This window comes from Adiantum capillus-veneris, chromosome 22 (genome assembly GCF_014529385.1).
Source record: "Adiantum capillus-veneris isolate H3 chromosome 22, ASM1452938v2, whole genome shotgun sequence".
In the NCBI taxonomy this organism is placed as follows: Eukaryota; Viridiplantae; Streptophyta; class Polypodiopsida; order Polypodiales; family Pteridaceae; genus Adiantum; species Adiantum capillus-veneris.
In genome coordinates, this window is record NC_140952.1 from 143057947 (window position 1) to 143077410 (window position 19464).

The 19464-nt window shown below is 42.5% G+C and overlaps 1 protein-coding gene and 1 pseudogene across 2 annotated transcripts; both read right to left on the bottom strand.

Annotated features, from left to right (window-relative positions):
• Positions 1-648: 648 nt before the first annotated feature.
• On the bottom strand, positions 649-2471 carry LOC147430357 (thioredoxin-like 1-1, chloroplastic). 2 transcript variants are annotated; one of them, XM_086494829.1, is made up of 5 exons: positions 2263-2471; positions 2078-2176; positions 1646-1828; positions 1393-1557; positions 649-1249 (listed from the first exon to the last, which is right to left on the bottom strand). In XM_086494829.1, exons 3-5 carry the CDS (start codon positions 1796-1798, stop codon positions 1103-1105), a joined length of 465 nt encoding a protein of 154 aa, XP_086350955.1. In that variant the 5' UTR covers positions 1799-1828; positions 2078-2176; positions 2263-2471; the 3' UTR covers positions 649-1102. The 2 variants fall into 2 exon arrangements, with proteins under 2 accessions (XP_086350955.1, XP_086350954.1); XM_086494828.1 differs by having other exon boundaries at positions 2078-2471.
• The window catches only part of LOC147430358 (small ribosomal subunit protein uS10y pseudogene), a 49068-nt pseudogene continuing 31880 nt past the window's right edge, over positions 2277-19464 (bottom strand).

Sequence of the window (19464 nt, forward strand, 5' to 3'; positions counted from 1 at the left end):
AGACATCAAGGGAAAGCTTTCCGCCCACCTTTGCTGTTCTCACTTGCATTTGCATTACCTCCAGCCAACTGTCTCCTACCAAATCCAAGAAAATTGCCCAACTCCAAAAAAGGCTGGCTTTCTCAAAACATCTGTACAGGCTGTCTTAGTAGGACCCAAACGTGCTATTTCAATACTTTTGATGCTCTAGAGGCACCTGGTGCACCAGGTTTTCCTTCAAACCAACCTTCCTTTCCCAGAAACTAGTTCACTCTGCAATATGGAGTTTCCTGTGAACCAAGTCGAAAACTTCACCAGATAACAACAAAACCACTCACTTTTTTTAGCATCTTGCACTAACACACTCCAGATTAACATGCCCTGGTACAACATCAGAAGTCTAGACAAGGGGCTTTCTGGCTGACAACTGCCCGTAGTGGCAGCCCTTTCCTTCAAGACCAGACAGAGCACACTTAAAGGTTATTCCCACTTCTTGTAATTTACTCTGCAATGTGACTGAAGTTGTCTCTCAAAGACCTCGCACATGAACGCAAACGAAAGCAATGCCTTTGCTTGCCTCTTGGCAATAATTCTGGAGGAGCTAAAAACAGTGGAAAGCGAAAAAAAAATTATGCTCCATAGTCGAAGACACTACCCTTTTCCCAACAGCAAAGCAAAATAGTATATCCATAAAAATTAGGAAAGAGAAATACCATTGAGGCACAGTTTGGAAGGCCGAGTTTCAAACAAAAGGGGTTGCCTCTGCATCAGCCAAAACTCTGTGCACAGGGCTTCAGATAGTATAATCTGACTAAATACAAGTTGCCACAATCTCAGTATTATAAAGTTCTTTACTTTAGCATATGATTGCATCAGTATTAGCAATGCTGTCATTTAATACGACTTGCCTCCCCCATGTTTGCAATTGACATGACAGAAGCCAACCGCAGTATATGAGATGTCGCTGATATTACAACCAACAAAGAGGGCGGTGCGCTCCACCAAAACAAAGTGTAGTGGGAGGCACTCTTTTGGCAATATAACGAAAAGGAAGTGTGTTGCCTTAAACCTACAGCTGAGTGGGAGTATATACAAGAATTACTGGAGGTAAAGGAGCACAATGTCATGAGACTGAAATAGCAGCTGCAAGTGTGGAAGTAGGTATCACAAGTAGATCCTTTCGATTCGCTACTGGCACAACAGGACCAGGGGCAGGCAAGGCTACATGGCCACCTTTATGCTTTGCAACAGCCGCTCTGAGTTTGTTGATCTGCTGAGTGAGAAAATTGTCAATTAGCTTTACAATCCTTTACAACAAAACCGACAACCATGCAGAACAGTACAAAGTCACCTGGCATACAACTATTGATCCTATCTTTTTAACATTCATCCATGTGTGCAAACACTACCAACCTTTGTCAAAGAGCAGGAAAATGCATCAATGCGGCCCTCCTGTCCTCGATAGAAGTGGAAGAATGGTAGAATGTTCACATTTAAACTTCTGCACAAGGCATTGTTTTCATGAAAGTTCACCTTCAAGACCTCCAAGTCGGGATTATCTTCTGCAATCTGGCAGATCTGCATTAAACAATAAAATGCTGTAAATTTCAGGCGCAGCAACTGCAACAAGGGTATTACAAAAGTAATTTCACAAGAGGAAAATGACCTTGGGGTGCAGTGCTTTGCAAGACCGGCACCCCGTCGAATAGAAATCCACTAGAACCAGCTTTTCACCAGCTTTTGAGATGGCATCAACAAACTCCTGTGCTGAATTTATATCCCGCATGTTTCGTTGGTTTCCTTTCTTCCACCACGCCATAGATGCTGGATAACCCACAACTGCTGTCACCTATGGTACACATGCTTGTCAGAGCAGAGAAAAAGGCATTGAGAAGCTGTATTACTGGAGCGAGCTCCTAACTCATCATGCAGGACATGCTAGAAGCTGGAAGAGAGGGATGGCACACCTTGCCAGCCCGGGGGGGGGGGGGGGGGGGGGGGGGGGGGGGGGGGGGAAGATCACCGACAGAAATTCCACACACGGCATCACATACAAGTCATTCCAGATCCTGGAAACAGAAACTTGTGAAGAGATCACCTTGAGAGAAGCGTATCGAGGATGAGAAATATGTAGTGATAGGAGCGGCGCACAACTTGACAGGGACTTTTGGAAGGAGAGAGATGACTTCAGAACGCGCTGTCCACGCAAGCAAGCCTTATTAGCAGCTTCACCAATACTGGATGATGATACACCCAATTTTGCGCACACAGCCTCGGCCATACCTTTGACCCTCCCTTCAGAAAAAGGCACCCTCCTCTGCGACCAAGCACAGAAGGGAAGGAAGCCAGCAAAGAACAAAGGCGAAGGGGGGTGGCTGCAGAGTATCAGCAAACGCAACAACAGAAAACCCAGGACAGCACGCACGCGTGGACCTTGTTGCTCCGCGAGAACCTAATAATAAGATGTGTCAAGCGCTCTTCATAATGCACAGCACTTACCAACGTGTCAACTATAGATTCAGGGCAGCAACAAGGTGAGTAATTAGAATGCTATGCTATTCTCACGAGAGCCTGCCATAGAAGGGGGGGGGGGGGCTGTTGTGTTAGATTGCGCACACCAAAGGATTTATGGCTTCCTGCAGTTCGGGGAGAGCCTGCCATAGAAGGAGGGGTTTAGATTGCGCACACCAAAAGATTTGGGAGGGACGTAATGCCTACATGGCTTCCTGCAATTCGGACAACGCCTCCCCCCTTGAAAATCTATAAGAGCCGGGTTGCGCTCGTGCCAGTGGGGGGAGGGGGATGCACAGGGTCGCACCCCGTTTCATTTCAGCGCAGAGAAGGTTATTGCACATGCCTTGCTCTCATTGGCTCCTGCAACTCTACGATGAAGGTGGAAGCAGAGCTTCCATAACCTTCGCTTAGCCCCCCCTTTTTCAAAGTGGTAGTAGGGTTACTGCTCCTTTCGGGTTTCGTGCAAATATTTGCGGATTTTCTTAAAATGGTAAACAACCTCCCCCTACTCCCCCTGGGCACTACCGTTCCACACCTTTTTCAGCACAAAAAGCGAAGAGCCGTTGAGTTGTTGGCGCTTACATAGGAACAATGAATGGTCGTCGTAGATCATCAAGACTTTAGCTCTTTTTATGTGCTAGTTCAATGCAGTGTGAATGAAGGACGAAAGCAAAGCTCTTTGTGTCATGTGTTCAATGTGAATGTAAAGAGTGAGACAGAGGAGCCAATTATGAGACATGCATAAGCCTCTACCCACCCCCCAATTTAGAGGCAGTATTAAAAATATTATGGGAATTTTTCTTAGGTGTCACTTTGTGATTTGCTAAAAAAAAGGTAGTAGGTCTCGATTGTCTCTAATGCCTCGAGAACCCTCAAACGTTGAATTTCCTAAAGTAGAGCAAGTCCAAAAAATGTCAATCTTGGGATTATTCAATTTGCCTTTTCACGACGGGTCTAACATAATTTTCACATTTCAAAATGACCATGTTTTCAAAATCCCCCCTAAAATTACTAGACCTTAGTCAATCACATGTACACATAAATGGATCCATGAAGAACTCATCCTAAGAACTAATAATGACTAGCTAGTCCTTAGTCAATCACAGGTGCACATAAATGGAACCATGAAACACCTAGATCCAAATCTAAAGGAAAATGCAAGCCATATACGACCAAAAATGACTAGATATACTCATCCACAATTAACATAAATACCCTCTAATACTTCGACATTCCAACTAATGTTGTTAGTGCTCAATAAACGATGTAAAACTTGGTATCCATGTATACACTCCCCCACACACAACACACATGCAACCACAATAGAAAGATCTTTGTACCAAGTTCTTGTCACAAATGTAGAGCTGCATTAGAGAGTCCACAGTCTTACCGCTATCCACAAAGGGCATCCATAGCCTTAAGCATGGGATTGACCTTGTGAGAGGGGACCAAGTTTAGAGAGAAACTTGCAACAATAAAGAGACAAACAACTTTACACACAACAATTTTCTCAAAAAAAACTACATAAACATCTATCTATTGTAACCCAAAAATTAGGGGTGGAATGTGCATCAATAGGCAAGGTTATCCCTTTGTCACCTTTTGGCCGCTTAAATGGTAATTGCAATCCAAATGTTATGCTTGCAATGATATTTTCTCATGGGTTGACATCGTTAGGTATTGAACTTTTTGAGTTGATGCACAAAACTATGGGACTTGGCTTTCTAACAAGATTTGTGTTCACATGCACATCCCCTCTCATATTAAACTGATCACTTAATGTGGGAGAATAAATGGGAACAATGGTTAAGATACAGATATGCTTATAGATCTATTTCAACACGGGGCCAATGGCAAAGGGGCCCAAATGAGAGATGGTCTATCAAAGAGCAAGGTTAACAAATGGAGCAAAAGACCTTAGGGTTGGCTTCATTAAAGCCTCCAAAGGTAAGTGTTGAAAGCCTTAGGACATAGTCTTCAAATTTTAAACTTTAGTCGAGTATAGTCCAAGCAGGTAAGGGGGCATCTTGCTTAAGCAAGGGTTGTGCTTAAGCAGGGGCTTGCCTGCTTACCAAGATCAAATATCTTGCTACAAAGAGGGGGGGCGAGCCCTACAAAGGAGGGATGTGTGTAGTAAGTATGCACCTTACCAAGGACCCATACTCTTATGAAAGGAAAGGGGCCACATGTCAAGTGTAGAGACACATTGCTCAAGCAGGCAAGGGCTGTGCTTAAGCAAGGGTTGTGCTTAAGCAAGGGAGGTGCTAGCTTAACCTCACAAGAGGGAAAGAAGGACGGTTGTCAAGAGACTACACATCTTGCCCCAAAGGAAACCAAGCCCTCATTGGCTAGAGGGCTACATGGACCAACGAGCTTCAAGGAAAGCCTAAGGAAGGGGTTCGACCTAGCTACCTCTCTCTCTCTCTCTCTCTCTCTCTCTCTCTCTCTCTCTCTCTCTCATTTGAGCATCCCACGAGATCTCTCTCTCTCATTCTTCTCTTCACACACTCTTGTGAAGCAAGGACTCCATCTCCTTTTCCAAGCTTGAGAAGTTGAGCGCCTACTACCACAAGCTCTTGGCTATGGATGCAAATCCACACAAGAGAATATTCACTTATGCTTGCTATCAATCTCTCTAATCTCCATTAACACTATGCTAATCTATGCTACAAGAGCTATGAGAGATTATGTGCAAGGGGTTATTGCTTTTTCATAGATCTACTTCTACTTCTCTCTTCTTCCTCACTCCTTGCTAGCTCTCCTCACCTTTCATGGTGTTTGAGGTCTTGGGATTGAGGCTGGGCATTCTTCAAGTTCATGCTAATCATGTTTATTGTTGTTACCAAGCTAATGCTTGGTGAGTGAAGTTTACCATCTTCACCTCATCAAGAAGATTTCAAGGAAACACAATAAGTTGTATTGTAAACAAGTCTTCCGTCATGGAAGAATCTATAATACAAATGCCTATTGAAGGGGGAACCAGCTCCAACTAATCCGGTCCTCTATTGGTGTCAATTTCTCTAAACTCTCACTCTCTTTACAAGTATTTTCATGCCATGTTAATGAAGTAATGTGTTAGTGTTGTGCTCTCTCTATCCAAGTACTTTCTTTCTCACTCTACTTGTACACACAAAGGAATGCTCAAGGAAAATCCCAATATGTTATTCACTTTCCGCTCCAACTCAAGTTCAAAGGCTAATTCCATTACATTGGTATCAGAGCATTTGGTTTCTCTTTTCTTGCTTAAGAAGAGAGGTCTTTAAGTAGCCTATAAATGGTTGATGTTGTTAATTATATTAGGGTAAGTGGAGCTGGGATCTATTGTCGGTTTTGTTGAGCCCACTATGTGGGGTATGGTGCACACCTCAGGAGCTTTGGACTTAATAATGGAGTCTTTTTAGACTTGCCTACGGCTTTACCATTATTGAGCCATAAGAAGTCCGAAAGGAGCTAGCCCTCGGCAACTCTGCTATGTTAGACCTACTCCTCTACTCTCTATAATTAACCACTTCGAGCCGTGGGTGTAGATACTTAAGAGACGATTTTCAAAGGCTAAGAGGAGTGGCAACTAAGATTTTGAATTGCCAAAGCATACACTAAGTACATACATAAATTTTGTTAACATGGTTGACAATAATCAAGAGAGTAGAATGAACATTGATAGCTTTGATTTTGCACATGAAGGTGCTAATGATGATGCTCCCATGTTTGTGAATTATCTCGTCACTAGGTTGTAGCAAGCTATGGGACACCCTGCTTTGCAAGCCGAAGTTACTCAACAACTTCGTGCTTATGGAATTTCCCTTCCTCTCCAAGAGGAGAGAGAGCTTCGGAGGCCTCTTGAAGAGACCCCTAAAAGAAGACTCTCTCCCATACGAGAGGAGGAATCCAAAGAACAAGAAAGCAATGAAAATTTCAGTTCCTCTGACGATGTGGCTCCACGAAGACAGCGGTCTAGACGATCGCCTACTCCTCCCAAGAGGTAAAGATCAACACACAGTCCTCATCCTTGTCATTCCGAAAGAGAAGAGAGGAAACAAAGGAAGAAAAGGGCTAGGAAGAGGTCACCCTCTTCACCTTCCTCCTCTTCCGATGAAAGCTATGGTTATTCTCCTAGAGAATACTAGAGGGGAGGACATCGCAAATCATTCCCTGCATGGAGAAGGTCCCAAAAGTTAAAAAATTTCAAGGAGGGAGGAAAGAGTATCTCTTTTCTTACTTATGATGGCACCTTTGGTGCTACCGACAAAGTGTTGGCCTTCATCCTGCAATTTGATGCGGCTTTTGGAGAGACGAGGGCTTTACGGAGTCCTCCAAGCTACGCCATGTAGCTATGCACTTTCAAAAATCAGCTCGTCAATGGTGGGCTAGCCTTCATGGCAACGATGAAGCCCCAAAGACATAGAAGACTCTACGAGTTTCCATCATGAAGCAATTCCTTGCAAGCGATGCAAAGGACAAAGTGCTTACCGAATGGTGCAATTTGAAGCTTCTCTCTCATGATTCTATCCACAAGTATGTAGACAAGTTTTGGGATTTACATCTCAAGGCTAATGTCTTTCAAAAGATAGACTTTGCCGAGCAAAGACAGCAATTCTGTGTGGGATTACCTGAAGAGATGGCCGAATACATCAACTCTCAACGGCTTGGTGCTATTAGCGAAGTAATCCATCACACCATGGTTGCTTCGCATATCAATTTCCATCAAGGGGCTGGACCTAATGTCAAACCCATGGACAACAAAGGAAAAAATGATGCAAAGGGGAAGACCAATGCTCAAAATTCTTCTCAAGGCGCTTCCAACAACAACAACAACAACAACAACAATCGGTCCAAGGAGAAGTGAGTTTACAACTCTTTCCTGAAGAGCTTGAAGATTTTTGAAAGGATCATAAGTGTTTCAAGTGTGGGGAGCAAGGACACGGCTATCGTTCTTGTCCCATCTCGAAAGCTTGAATGCCCAACTTGGTGATGATTGATGCAGCTTTCAAGGGACAGCAATTTTTCGTTACTCCCTTGATTGGGAAGTTGAGGCATCATGTCCAAAGCTATGTCGACAAAGAAGACTTCTTCATCTCTCCTCTCCAACATGAGGATGCTATCCTAGGGGCACCATGGTTTGATCGCATGGCTGTCAATATGAAGTTCCCTGAAAGGAGAATCTACTTCACCTACAGAGGAAAGAATATGTATATAGATGTTAGTGAGCGTGGTCGCACTATTCCACTTGTAAATTCTCCTACTTTTGATAAATCAATGAAGAGCTCAGTTTCTGCGTACATGATTTTTGTCAAAGAGTCTCTAAAAGATCTTAATGTTTCATTAAATGTAGATGGGAGGAATCAAGAAGAGTTAGACTTGTCTAATTTTCTAAAAGGATTCCAAGATGTGTTCATCGATGATATCCCTATGGACTTACCTCCAAAACGAGGGATGATGACCATCGTATTGAGCTCCTTCCAGGAAGCTCACCGCCTAACAAGCCTCCTTATCGAGTCTCTCAAGCTCAACAAGAGGAGATCATGAAGCAAGTACAGGAATTGGTAGACAAAGGGATGGTGAGGCCTAGTTCCTCTCCCTTTTATTCTCCAGTCCTTTTAGTGCAAAAGAAAGATGGTACATATCGTATGTGTGTGGACTATCGAGCACTAAACCATATCATTATCAAAATCAGATTGCGCGTACCTTGGGTAGAAGATCTGTTTGATAAGCTACAAGGCTCTACCTACTTCAGTAGGATTGACCTTAAGAGGGCTATCATCAAATAAGGATAGTGGATGAAGATATCCTAAAGACCGTGTTTCGCACAACGTTTGGTCTTTATGAATATTTAGTCATGCCTTTTGGTTTGACTAATGCACTAGCTACATTCAATTGTCTAATGGAGAAAATTTTTAGACCTTACTGCAAATTCGCTGGAGTGTTCTTTGATGATATCATCATCTACTCCAAGTCTTTGGAAGAACATAAGCAGCATCTCCAAGAGGTTTTTCAAGCATTGAGGGAGAATAAGCTTTTCCTCAATCAAAAGAAAAGCGAATTTTTCCTTCAAGAGATTCAATACCTAGGTCATATTATCTCTCAAGATGGTATCCGTATGGATCCATCAAAGTTAGAGGTAATAAAAGCATGGCCTAACCCAAAGAATCTACATGAGCTAAGAAGCTTTATTGGTATGTGCGCATACTATAGATGTTTCACAGCAAAGTTCTCTCAAATAGCAGGACCACACATGACTTGACTAAGAAGAACATTAAGTATGTATGGACTGCTAAAGAGCAAAATGCTTTTGATAAGCTCAAGGGGAAGCTTACCTCCCAACCAATCCTCATGCTTTTGGATCTCTCAAAACCATTTGAGGTCCAATGTGATGCTTGTGGTGATTGCCTTGGAGCAGTTTTGCTTCAAGAAGGGCATGCCATAGCATATGAGAGCCGCAGGCTTAATACCGATGAACGAGTCTCTGGTATTTATGAGAAAGAGCTTTTAGTTGTTCTACATGCCCTAGACACATGGAAGCACTACTTATTGAGGACTCCATTCATTCTACGAACTGATCACCAAAGTCTCAAGTATTTCATGACGCAAACCAAGCTCTCTGACAAACAAATGAGGTGGGAAAATTTCTTTTCACAATTTAATTTCCATATTGCTCACATTGCCGGTAAGCACAATCAAGTGGCCGATGCACTTTCACGATGACCAAAAGTTAATGCGATGTCTATAGCTACTCACAATGATCTATCTTCTATGATAGATGAGTATGCTATTGACCCTGACTTTAAAGACATAATGTCAACCCTTGCTTTGGGGAAGAAAGAGGAACCATTCACCTTGCAGGATGGTTATCTTCTCCACGGCAATAGGCTACGTGTTACCCAATCCCTTCGTGAGAAAGTGATGTATGAATCCCATGCTCCTCCCTATGCGGGGCATAGAGGTATTCAACCTACTCTTCGAGGAGTAGAGACGTATTTCTATTGGCCTACCTTGAAAGTGGACATACAAGAGTATGTTTCAAAATGCATAGTATGCCAAAAGACCAAATATGATAGAGGGAAGCAACTTGGTTTACTCCAGCCATTGCCTATTCCAAATTCACCATGGGAGAAGTATATCCATGGATTTAATCTTTGGATTACCCAAGTCTATCCATGGGAATACGGGAATATGGACAGGTTTAGCAAACAAGCACACTTTATTTCTGTCAAAAAGACTATTAAGACACACCAAATGGCAACTCTCTCCATATCTCAGATTTTCAAACACCATGGATTACCAACATCCATCGTGTCAGATAGAGATCCTAGAATGACCAGTAATTTCTGGAAAGGTCTCTTTGAAAATCTAGGAACAAGATTGAATTTCTCTTCGGCCTATCAACCATAAACGGATGGCCAAAGTGAGATAGCCAATCTTACGATACTCGATCTACTCAAGACTTATGTTACCGAAGTATATCAACGCTCACAATGGAAAAAATACTTACCTCTTGTAGAGTATGCTTACAATAATATTGTACATATTTCTACGGAAAAAGCATCTTTTGAGATCATTGAGGAAAGACCTAAAAGTCCCTTGCTAACTGGAAGTACATGGGAAGATCTTCGCCCCGCCGATGAGTATAGCCATGACCTCAAAGAATCTTTTCAAAAGATTAAGGAGGCTATATCCATCTCTCAACAACGGCAAAAAACTGCACTAACAAGCACAGAAGGGCCTTAACATTCAAAGAAAATGATTGGGTCTTACTCAAGTTTGCTAAGGCTCGATTAAGGCAAACGACGGGTAAAAATCGTACGGGCCATCAAAAGTATTATGCTAAACTAGCAAAAAGATACTATGGTCCTTTCCAAATCTTGAAGCCCATTAATGAGACGGCCTATCAACTCAAGTTGCCCAACCATTGGCTCATACACAATGCTTTTCATGTGAGCCTACTCAAGCCCTACAAAGGAGGGCCACCAAGTGAACCAATTATTGAAGACCCTCCCGAAGTTCAAGACCAAGAAGAAGTGCTACAACACGAAGCTATCCTTCGGTATAAAGACAAGGTACTACGCCATGGTAAGATTATCCGATGGTATCTTATTAAATTCAAAAATCATCCTTTTGAAGATACAAGATGGATGTAAGGAATACAGCTTAAGGATAGTGTGAACCATGTCAATGCTTACAATACTACATTAGAATAAGCAAATGTACAAATTTCCTTTAAATGATCCATGTTTTGTGTCATAAAATCTAATATCTAATATCTAACCAACCCAAATGATTTTCTCATATTAAATTGATCACTTAATGTGGGAGAATAAACGGGAACAAGTGTTAAGATATAGACATGTGCTTATAGATCTATCTCAACACAGGCCAATGGTAAAGGGGCCCAAATGAGAGATGGTCTATCAAAGAGCAAGGCTAACAAATGGAGCATAAGACCTTAGGGTTAGCTTCATTGAAGACCTCCAATAATGTGTGTAAAAGGCCTTTGACCTTAGGTAAGCTAGGGCTGAGCTTGTTGAGGCGCGGGAACCCGACCCAGCTCGAGGTGCTTGTCCTGCTTGTCATGCTTGATGACTAAGGTTCTTGAGGTGCTTGATGATTGAGGTGCTTGAGGTGCTTAATTATTGAGATGCTTGAGGTGCTTGACATGCTTGAGATGCTAGGGTTGCACTTGAGATGAGAACCCAGCCCAAGCTTAAAGTGCTTTATGAGCCAAGCTTGTGGTGGGAACTAGGCCTATGCATGAGGGGCTTGAGGTGTCAAAAAGTCAAAGATTCAATGCGAGCCCTACATGAGGGGGGATGAGAGAGAACACCCACACACTCACACAAGGCATGCATGGTACAAAGAAAGCAAAAGGGACACTTGTCAAGTTCCTCCTCATGTTGCCCTCATGGTGTGCCTGAAGCCTATTGGTTGACCACCCAAGGGGTCCAATAATAATTTAAGAGATTTAATTTATTGATTTAGCATTTATCTAGCCCTCTCTCTCAAAGGGGAAAGGGGGACACTTGTCTCAAGGCTACCCTTGCTGCTTGTAATGCCTCCTGCTTGTGATTGGCTAGGCCTGGAGGGGTCCAATGAGCTTCAAGCATGAGCTACAAGGGGGGGTCGACCCAAGCAAGCTAGGGGGTTGCTTAGGGGGTATACTCACCCACACACACTCATAAACACTCTCATGGTGTGCTATGCAAGGTGCAAGAGCCCCCTCTCCTTCTCCAAGCAAGTAGAGGTTGACAGCCTACACCAACACTCTTGGATATGGAGTGCAAATCCAACCAAGAGCCATGCTTCAATGCTTAAGCTTGCCATATTCTTCTTCTTCATTACTATGCTATTATGTATGCTAGCAACAAGAGTTATGATAAGTGAGGAACTAATTCTTTCTCCTACGAAATGTTTCTTCTTCCTCTTTCCCTACCCTCATTCCCTGCTAGCTCTCTCCACCTTCGAAGGTGTTTGAGGTCTTGGGACTGAGGCTTGGGATAGTTAAATCTTTCTTCAAGTTTATGTTATGTTTTTGATGCATGAAGCTTTCCATCTTCATTGCATCACCTAGGTCACAAGGAACACAAAGATTGTATTGTAACAAGTCTCTCTTAATGGGAGAAATCATAATACAAATGCCTATTGGAGGGGGGACTGGCTCCACATAAATCCGGTCCTCAACTATTGTCATGTTCTCTAAATTCTCTCTCTTGCAAAAGTATTGTTCATGCCAAGTTAACTAATTGCTATGATTATGTTGCTTCAATTATGTTCACCCCTTATGCTCACAAAGTCATTTCTCAAAAGTACTCTCATTAATTTTCGCTACTCTCAAATTAAATAGGCCAATTTCATTACATTGGTATCAGAGCATTTGGTTTCTCTTTTCTTGCTTAATAAGAGAGGTCCTTAAGTAACCTATAAATGGTTGATTTTGTTAAGTATATTAGGGTAAGTGGAACTGGGATCTATTATCGGTTTTGTTGAGCCCACTATGTGGGGGATGGTGCACACCTCGGGAGCTTTGGACTTAATAATGGAGTCTTTTTTTAGACTTGCCTACGGCTTTACCATTATTGAGCCATAATAAGTCCGAAAGGAGCTAGCCCTTGGCAACTCTGCTATGTTAGACCTACTCCTCTACTCTCTATAATTAACCACTTTGAGCCGTGGATGTAGATACTTAAGAGCCGATTTTCAAAGGCTAAGAGGAGTGGCAACTAAGGTTTTGAATTGCCAAAGCATACACTAAGTACATACATAAATTTTGTTAATATGGCTGATAATAATCAAGAGAGTAGAATGAACATTGATAGCTTTGATTTTGCACATGAAGGTGCTAATGATGATGCTCCCATGTTTGTGAATTATCTCGTCACTAGGTTGCAGCAAGCTATGGGCAACCCTGCTTTGCAAGCCGAAGTTACTCAACAACTTTGTGCTTATTGAATTTCTCTTCCTCTCCAAGAGGAGAGAGAGCTTAGGAGGCGTCTTGAAGAGACCCCCAAAAGAAGACTCTCTCCAATTCGAGAGGAGGAATCCAAAGAGCAAGAAAGCAATGAAAGTTTAAGTTCCTCTGAAGATGTGGTTCCACGAAGACGGCGGTCTAGACGATCGCCCACTCCTCCCAAGAGAAAAAGATCAACACATAGTCCTTCTCCTCATCACTCTGAAAGGCAAGAGAGAAACAAAGGAAGAAAAGGGCACCCTCTTCTCCTTCTTCTTCACCTTCCTCCTCTTCCGACGAAAGTTATGGCTATTCACCTAGAGAATACAAGAGGGGAGGACATCGCAAATCATTTCCTGCATGGCGAAGGTCACAAAAGCTAAAGAAGTTCAAGGAGGGAGGAAAGAGTATCTCTTTTCTCACCTTTGGTGCTACCGACAAAGTGTTGGCCTTCATCCAAAATTTTAAGGGGCCTTTGGAGACGAGGGCTTCACAGAGTCCTCCAAGCTATGCCATGTAGCTATGCACTTCCAAAAATCAGCTCGTCAATGGTGGGCTAGCCTTCGTGGAAATGGTGAAGCCCCAAAGACATGGAAAACTCTACGAGTTTCCATCATGAAGCAATTCCTTGCAAGCGATGTAAAAGACAAAGTGCTTACTGAATGGCGCAGCTTGAAGCTTCTCTCTCATGAGTCTATCCACAAGTACGTAGAAAAGTTTTGGGATTTACATCTCAAGGCTACTGTCTTTCAAAAGATAGACTTTGCCGAGCAAAGGCAACAATTCTGTGCGGGATTACCTGAAGAGATGGCCAAATACATCAACTCTCAATGGCCTGGTACTATTAGCGAAGTAATCCATCACACCATGGTTGCTTCACGCATCAATTTCCATCAAGGGGCTAGACGTAATGTCAAGCCCATGGAAAACAAAGACAAAAATGATGCAAAGGGGAAAACCAATGTTCAAAATACTTCCCAAGTCACTTCCAGCAACAACAACAATCGGTCCAAGGAGAAGGGAGTTTACAAAGGTAAAAACAAACTCTCTCCTGAAGAGCTTGAAGCTTTTTGCAAGGACCATAAGTGTTTCAAGTGTGGGGAGCAAGGACATGGCTATTGTTCTTGCCCCAAGAAGAATACTCGCAATGAGACTCCTAGGGCTTCCACCATCGAAGCTCCAAAAGAGAATGATCATTGCAAAGGATCATCACTTTTCTATGCTTGGGGAAAGGCAAGAGAGCATGATGCCTTCATCTTGTTTGACCCTGGCTCTACTCTTAACTTCATATCAACGGAGTTGGCCACCAAGTTGGGCATTCAAGCTTTTGAGATGGGAGATATAGTAGTGGCTGATGCAGCTTTCAAGGGACAACAAGCTTCCGTTACTGCCTTGATTGGGAAGTTGAGGCTTCATGTCCAAAGCTATGTCGACAAAGAAGACTTCTTCATCTCTCCTCTCCAACATGAGGATGTTATCCTAGGGGCACCATGGTTTGATCGCATGGCTGCCAACATGAAGTTCCTTGAAAGGAAAATCTACTTCACCTATAGGGGAAAGAACATGTATATAGATTCTAGTGAGCGTGGTTGCACTGTTCCACTCGTAACTCCTCTTGCTTTTGATAAGTCAATCAAGAGCTCAGTTTCTGCGTACATGATTTTTTTCAAAGAGTCTCTAAAAGATATTAATGTTTCATCAAATGTAAATGGTAGGAATCAAGAAGAGTTAGACTTGTCTAATTTTCTAAAAGGATTCCAAGATGTGTTCATCGATGATATCCCTATGGACTTACCTCCAAAACGAGGGGATGATGACCATCACATTGAGCTCCTTCCTGGAAGCTCACGACCTAACAAGCCTCCTTATCGAGTCTCACAAGCTCAACAAGAGGAGATCATGAGGCAAGTACAAGAGCTGGTAGACAAAGGGATGGTGAGGCCTAGTTTCTCTCCCTTTTGTTCTCCAGTCCTCTTAGTGCAAAAGAAAGATGGTACATACCGTATGTGTGTGGACTATCGAGCACTAAACCATATCACTATCAAAAACAGATTTCCCGTACCTCGGGTAGAAGATCTGTTTGATAAGCTACAAGGCTCTTTCTACTTCAGTAGGATTGACCTTAAGAGTGGCTATCATCAAATAAGGATAGTGGATGAAGATATCTTAAAGACCGTGTTTCGCACAACGTTTGGTCTTTATGAATATCTAGTCATGCCTTTTGGCTTGACTAATGCACCAGCTACGTTCAATCGTTTGATGGAGAAAATTTTTAGACCATACCGCAAATTCACTGAAGTGTTCTTTGATGATATCATCATCTACTCCAAGTCTTTGGAGGAACATAAGCAACATCTCCAAGCGATTTTTCAAACATTGAGGGAAAACAAGCTTTTTCTCAACCAAAAGAAAAGCAAATTCTTCCTTCAAAAGATTCAATACCTAGGTCATATTATCTCTAAAGATGGTATCCGAATGGATCCATCAAAGTTAGTGTCATAAAATCTAATATCTAACCAACCCAAATGATTTTCTCATATTAAATTGATCACTTAGTGTGGGAGAATAAACGGGAACAAGTGTTAAGATATAGATATGTGCTTATAGATCTATCTCAACACGGGGCCAATGGTAAAGGGGCCCAAATGAGAGATGGTCTATCAAAGAGCAAGGCTAACCAATGGAGCATAAGACCTTAGGGTTAGCTTCATTGAAGACCTCCAATGTGTGTAAAAGTCCTTTGACCTTAGGTAAGCTAGGGCTGAGCTTGAGGCGGGAACCCGGCCCAAGCTCGAGGTGCTTGTCGTGCTTGAGGTGCTTGTCATGCTTGAGGTGCTTGACCTGCTACATGCTTGAGGTGCTTGACTTGCTACTTGATTAAGGTGCTCGAGGTGCTTTAACATGCTTGCCTGATATTCTTGTGGAAACACCCCTAGTTCAAGTGCATTGTCATGCTTGATGACTAAGGTGCTTGAGCACCAAAAGTCAAAAGTATCCCTACAAGAGGGGGGGCGAGCCCTTTTCCTAGGGGATAGAGAGAGAACACATACTCACACACACAAGGAAGGCCCAAGCTTGAAGAGGCAACAAGGACACATGTCAGACCCCTACCTATGTTACCTTCATGAGATGCCTGAAGCCCATTGGTTGGCCACCCAAGGGGTCCAATAGTAAATTAGGAGATTTAATTAATTGATTTAGCATTTATCTAGCCCTCTCTCTCAAAGGGGAAAGGGGGACAGTGGGTCGACCCAAGCAAGCTAGGGGGTTGCTTAGGGGGTATACTCACCCACACACACTCACAATCACTCTCATTGTGTACTATGCAAAGTGCAAGAGCTCCCTCTCCTTCCCCAAGCAAGTAGAGGTTGAGAGCCTACACCAACACTCTTGGCTATGGAGTGCAAATCCAACCAAGATCCATGCTTCAATGCTTAAGCTTGCCATCTCCTTCTTCTTCATTACTAAGCTATTATGTATGCTAGCAACAAGAGTATGATAAGTGAGGAACTAATTCTTTCTCCTACGAAATGTTTCTTCTTCCTCTACCCTACCCTCATTCCCTGCTAGCTCTCTCCACCTTCGAAGGTGTTTGAGGTCTTGGGACTGAGGCTTGGGATAGTTAAAGCTTTCTTCAAGTTTATGTTATGTTTGTGATGCATGAAGCTTTCCATCTTCATTGCATCACCTAGGTCACAAGGAACACAAAGATTGTATTGTAACAAGTCTCTCTTAATGGGAGAAATCATAATACAAATGCCTATTGGAGGGGGGACCGGCTCCACATAAATCCGGTCCTCAATTGTTGTCATGTTCTCTAAATTCTCTCTCTTGCAAAAGTATTGTTCATGCCAAGTTAACTAATTGCTATGATTATGTTCCTATCTTCAATTATGTTCACCCCTTATGCTCACAAAGTTATTTCTCAAAAGTACTCTCATTAATTTCCGCTACTCTCAAGTTAAATAGGCCAATTCCATTACAGTTAGAGGTAATAAAAGCATGGCCTAACCCATGAAATCTACATGAGCTAAGAAGCTTTGTTGGTATGTGCGCATACTATAGACGCTTCATAGCAAAATTCTCTCAAGTTAGCAGGACCACTACACGACTTAACTAAGAAGAACGTTAAGTTTGCATGGAGTGCTAAGGAGCAGAATGCTTTTGAAAAGCTCAAAGAGAAGCTTACTTCCCAACCCGTCCTCGTGCTTCCGGATCTCTCAAAGCCATTTGAGTCCAATATGATGCTTGTGGTGATTGCCTTGGAGCAGTTTTGCTTCAAGAAGGGCATGCCATAGCATATGAGAGCCGAGGGCTAAATAATGATGAACGAGTCTTGGGCATTTATGAGAAAGAGCTTTTAGCTGTTCTACATGCCCTAGACACATGGAAGCACTACCTATGGGGGGACCGGCTCCAACTAATCCGGTCCTCTATTGGTGTCAATTTCTCTAAACTCTCACTCTCTTTTATAAGTATTGTTTATGCCATGTTAATGAAGTAATGTGTTAGTGTTGCTCTCTCTCTCTCTCTCTCTCCATCCAAGCACTTTCTTTCTCACTCTACTTCTACACACAAAGGAATGCTCAAGGAAATGCCCAATATGTTATTCACTTTTCGCTCCAACTCCAGTTAAAAGGATAATTCCATTACACTCCAGCCATAGGCTCATGAACATACATGGCACACTACAGTAGGGCTAGAAGACCACAAAATCAACCATTGAAATCCTTTGTGGTGCTAAAAAGGTGAATGTAAAAGAGACGTTGAATGCAAAGCTCTTGTGATAGTTTTTGCGAGAAGGGGCAAATGAGCATGGAGATGAAGGAAAAAAGTGTGTGGAATACTTTCCTCTTGTGACAATAATTGTGCTTAGACCTTAGGTGTCTCTCAAAATTCATACAACCCAAACCAACCCCCCCCCCCCCCCCCCCCCCCCCCCAAAAAAAAACAAAAAAAAACAAAACAAAAAAAGAGAGACAAAGAAAGAATCAACTTGTTGATAGCCCATAGAAAATAATCAATATCAATAAAAAACGCTTTATAATTAGCTATCATTTTTTAGTGAGGATGTAGGATGTGAAGGTGAGAATGTAATTGTGGCAGTAAAGTCATTGCAAATAAAATGGTCATGTTTGGTAAGAGGATATTATTCAAATATGTGATTAAGTCAATGAATTTTCTTTCATCCATGCCACCCACTTATTAGATGCATGGAGCCCACTTTCCTCTTTGACATTGGCCATGCATTGGGTTTATGTATTATTGAGAAAATCCATGTGCACTTGTTGAGCCCTATGTTTTTTTCCTAGGACACTTTCAGAAATGCAAAGATAAGACCATTACAACCCATATGGATGTATGTGTGTGTGTACACACACACACACACACACATATGGGTGAAAGTGTCATAATTACTAATATCTAATTCTCCTAAATGATTTTCTCATGTTAAATTGATCATTTAATAGGGAAGAAAAGGTAGAATATTGATTAAGCTGGCAAACCGGCCACAGTAGGGATCCAAAGGAGGAAAAATAGGGATCCAAAGGGAGGGCCATCTGCAAAAGAGCAATGTGCAACAATGGGTTTCAAAGACCCTAAGGTTCAACCCATTAAGACTTCCAAACTGCTAAGGTTCCAAAATCCAAAGGTTAAGTTCAATGGTCAAAACCTAGGAAAGATTGGATGCTTGTGGGAAGACTCAAAAGTCTTCCCACATCCCTATCTTGGAGGGGGCGAGCCCTTTTATTAGGGGATGAGAGAGAAACACACACACACACACACACACACACTCTAGCAGGCTGCCTTTACACAAAGGGAATAGGGGACGCATGTCAGGTCCCTAGGCCAGTTGCCCCCAAGATGCATTCGATTACTATTGGATGGCCATAGAGGTGGACCAATGAGAATTAGGCTAGAGTGCATTTAGTCTAATTCATTTTAAAACACTTGATAAAATAACCAATAGAAATTAAGCTCTCTAGAAGACTATTGGGCAGTCTCCCAAGGGGTCCAATGAGCATTCAACAGCCCAATGGCTTACATGATTCCTATTGGCTAGAAGACTAAGGGGTCCAATGAGAGTTTAATTGCTCTTACAAAAAAGGAAAGAGGGACACATGCACAAGGCTATCACTTATGCTTCTTAATTATCATTGGGTAAGCTTTGTAGGGTCCAATGGGGTGCCAACATGAGTAAAGTTCAAGAGGGGTCGACCAAGAGAGAGAGAGAGAGAGAGAGAGAGAGAGAGAGAGAGAGAGAGAGAGAGGGATGATTTTGGCAAGGCATTATCACACACACACTGACACAATCTCATGTGTGAAGCAAAGAAGACTCTCTCTCCTTCTCAAGCTTTAATGGAAAGGTCATCATCTACTCCAAGCTTGTAAGAAGGGAGGCCTACACCAACAACTCTTGGCTTTGTGTGCAAATCCAACCAAGAGCCAAGCTTCAATGCATGCTCATCTCCTCTATCATGCTAATTCCTAAGCTATGCTAAGATTTTATGAGTGATTATGTGAGAAGATAT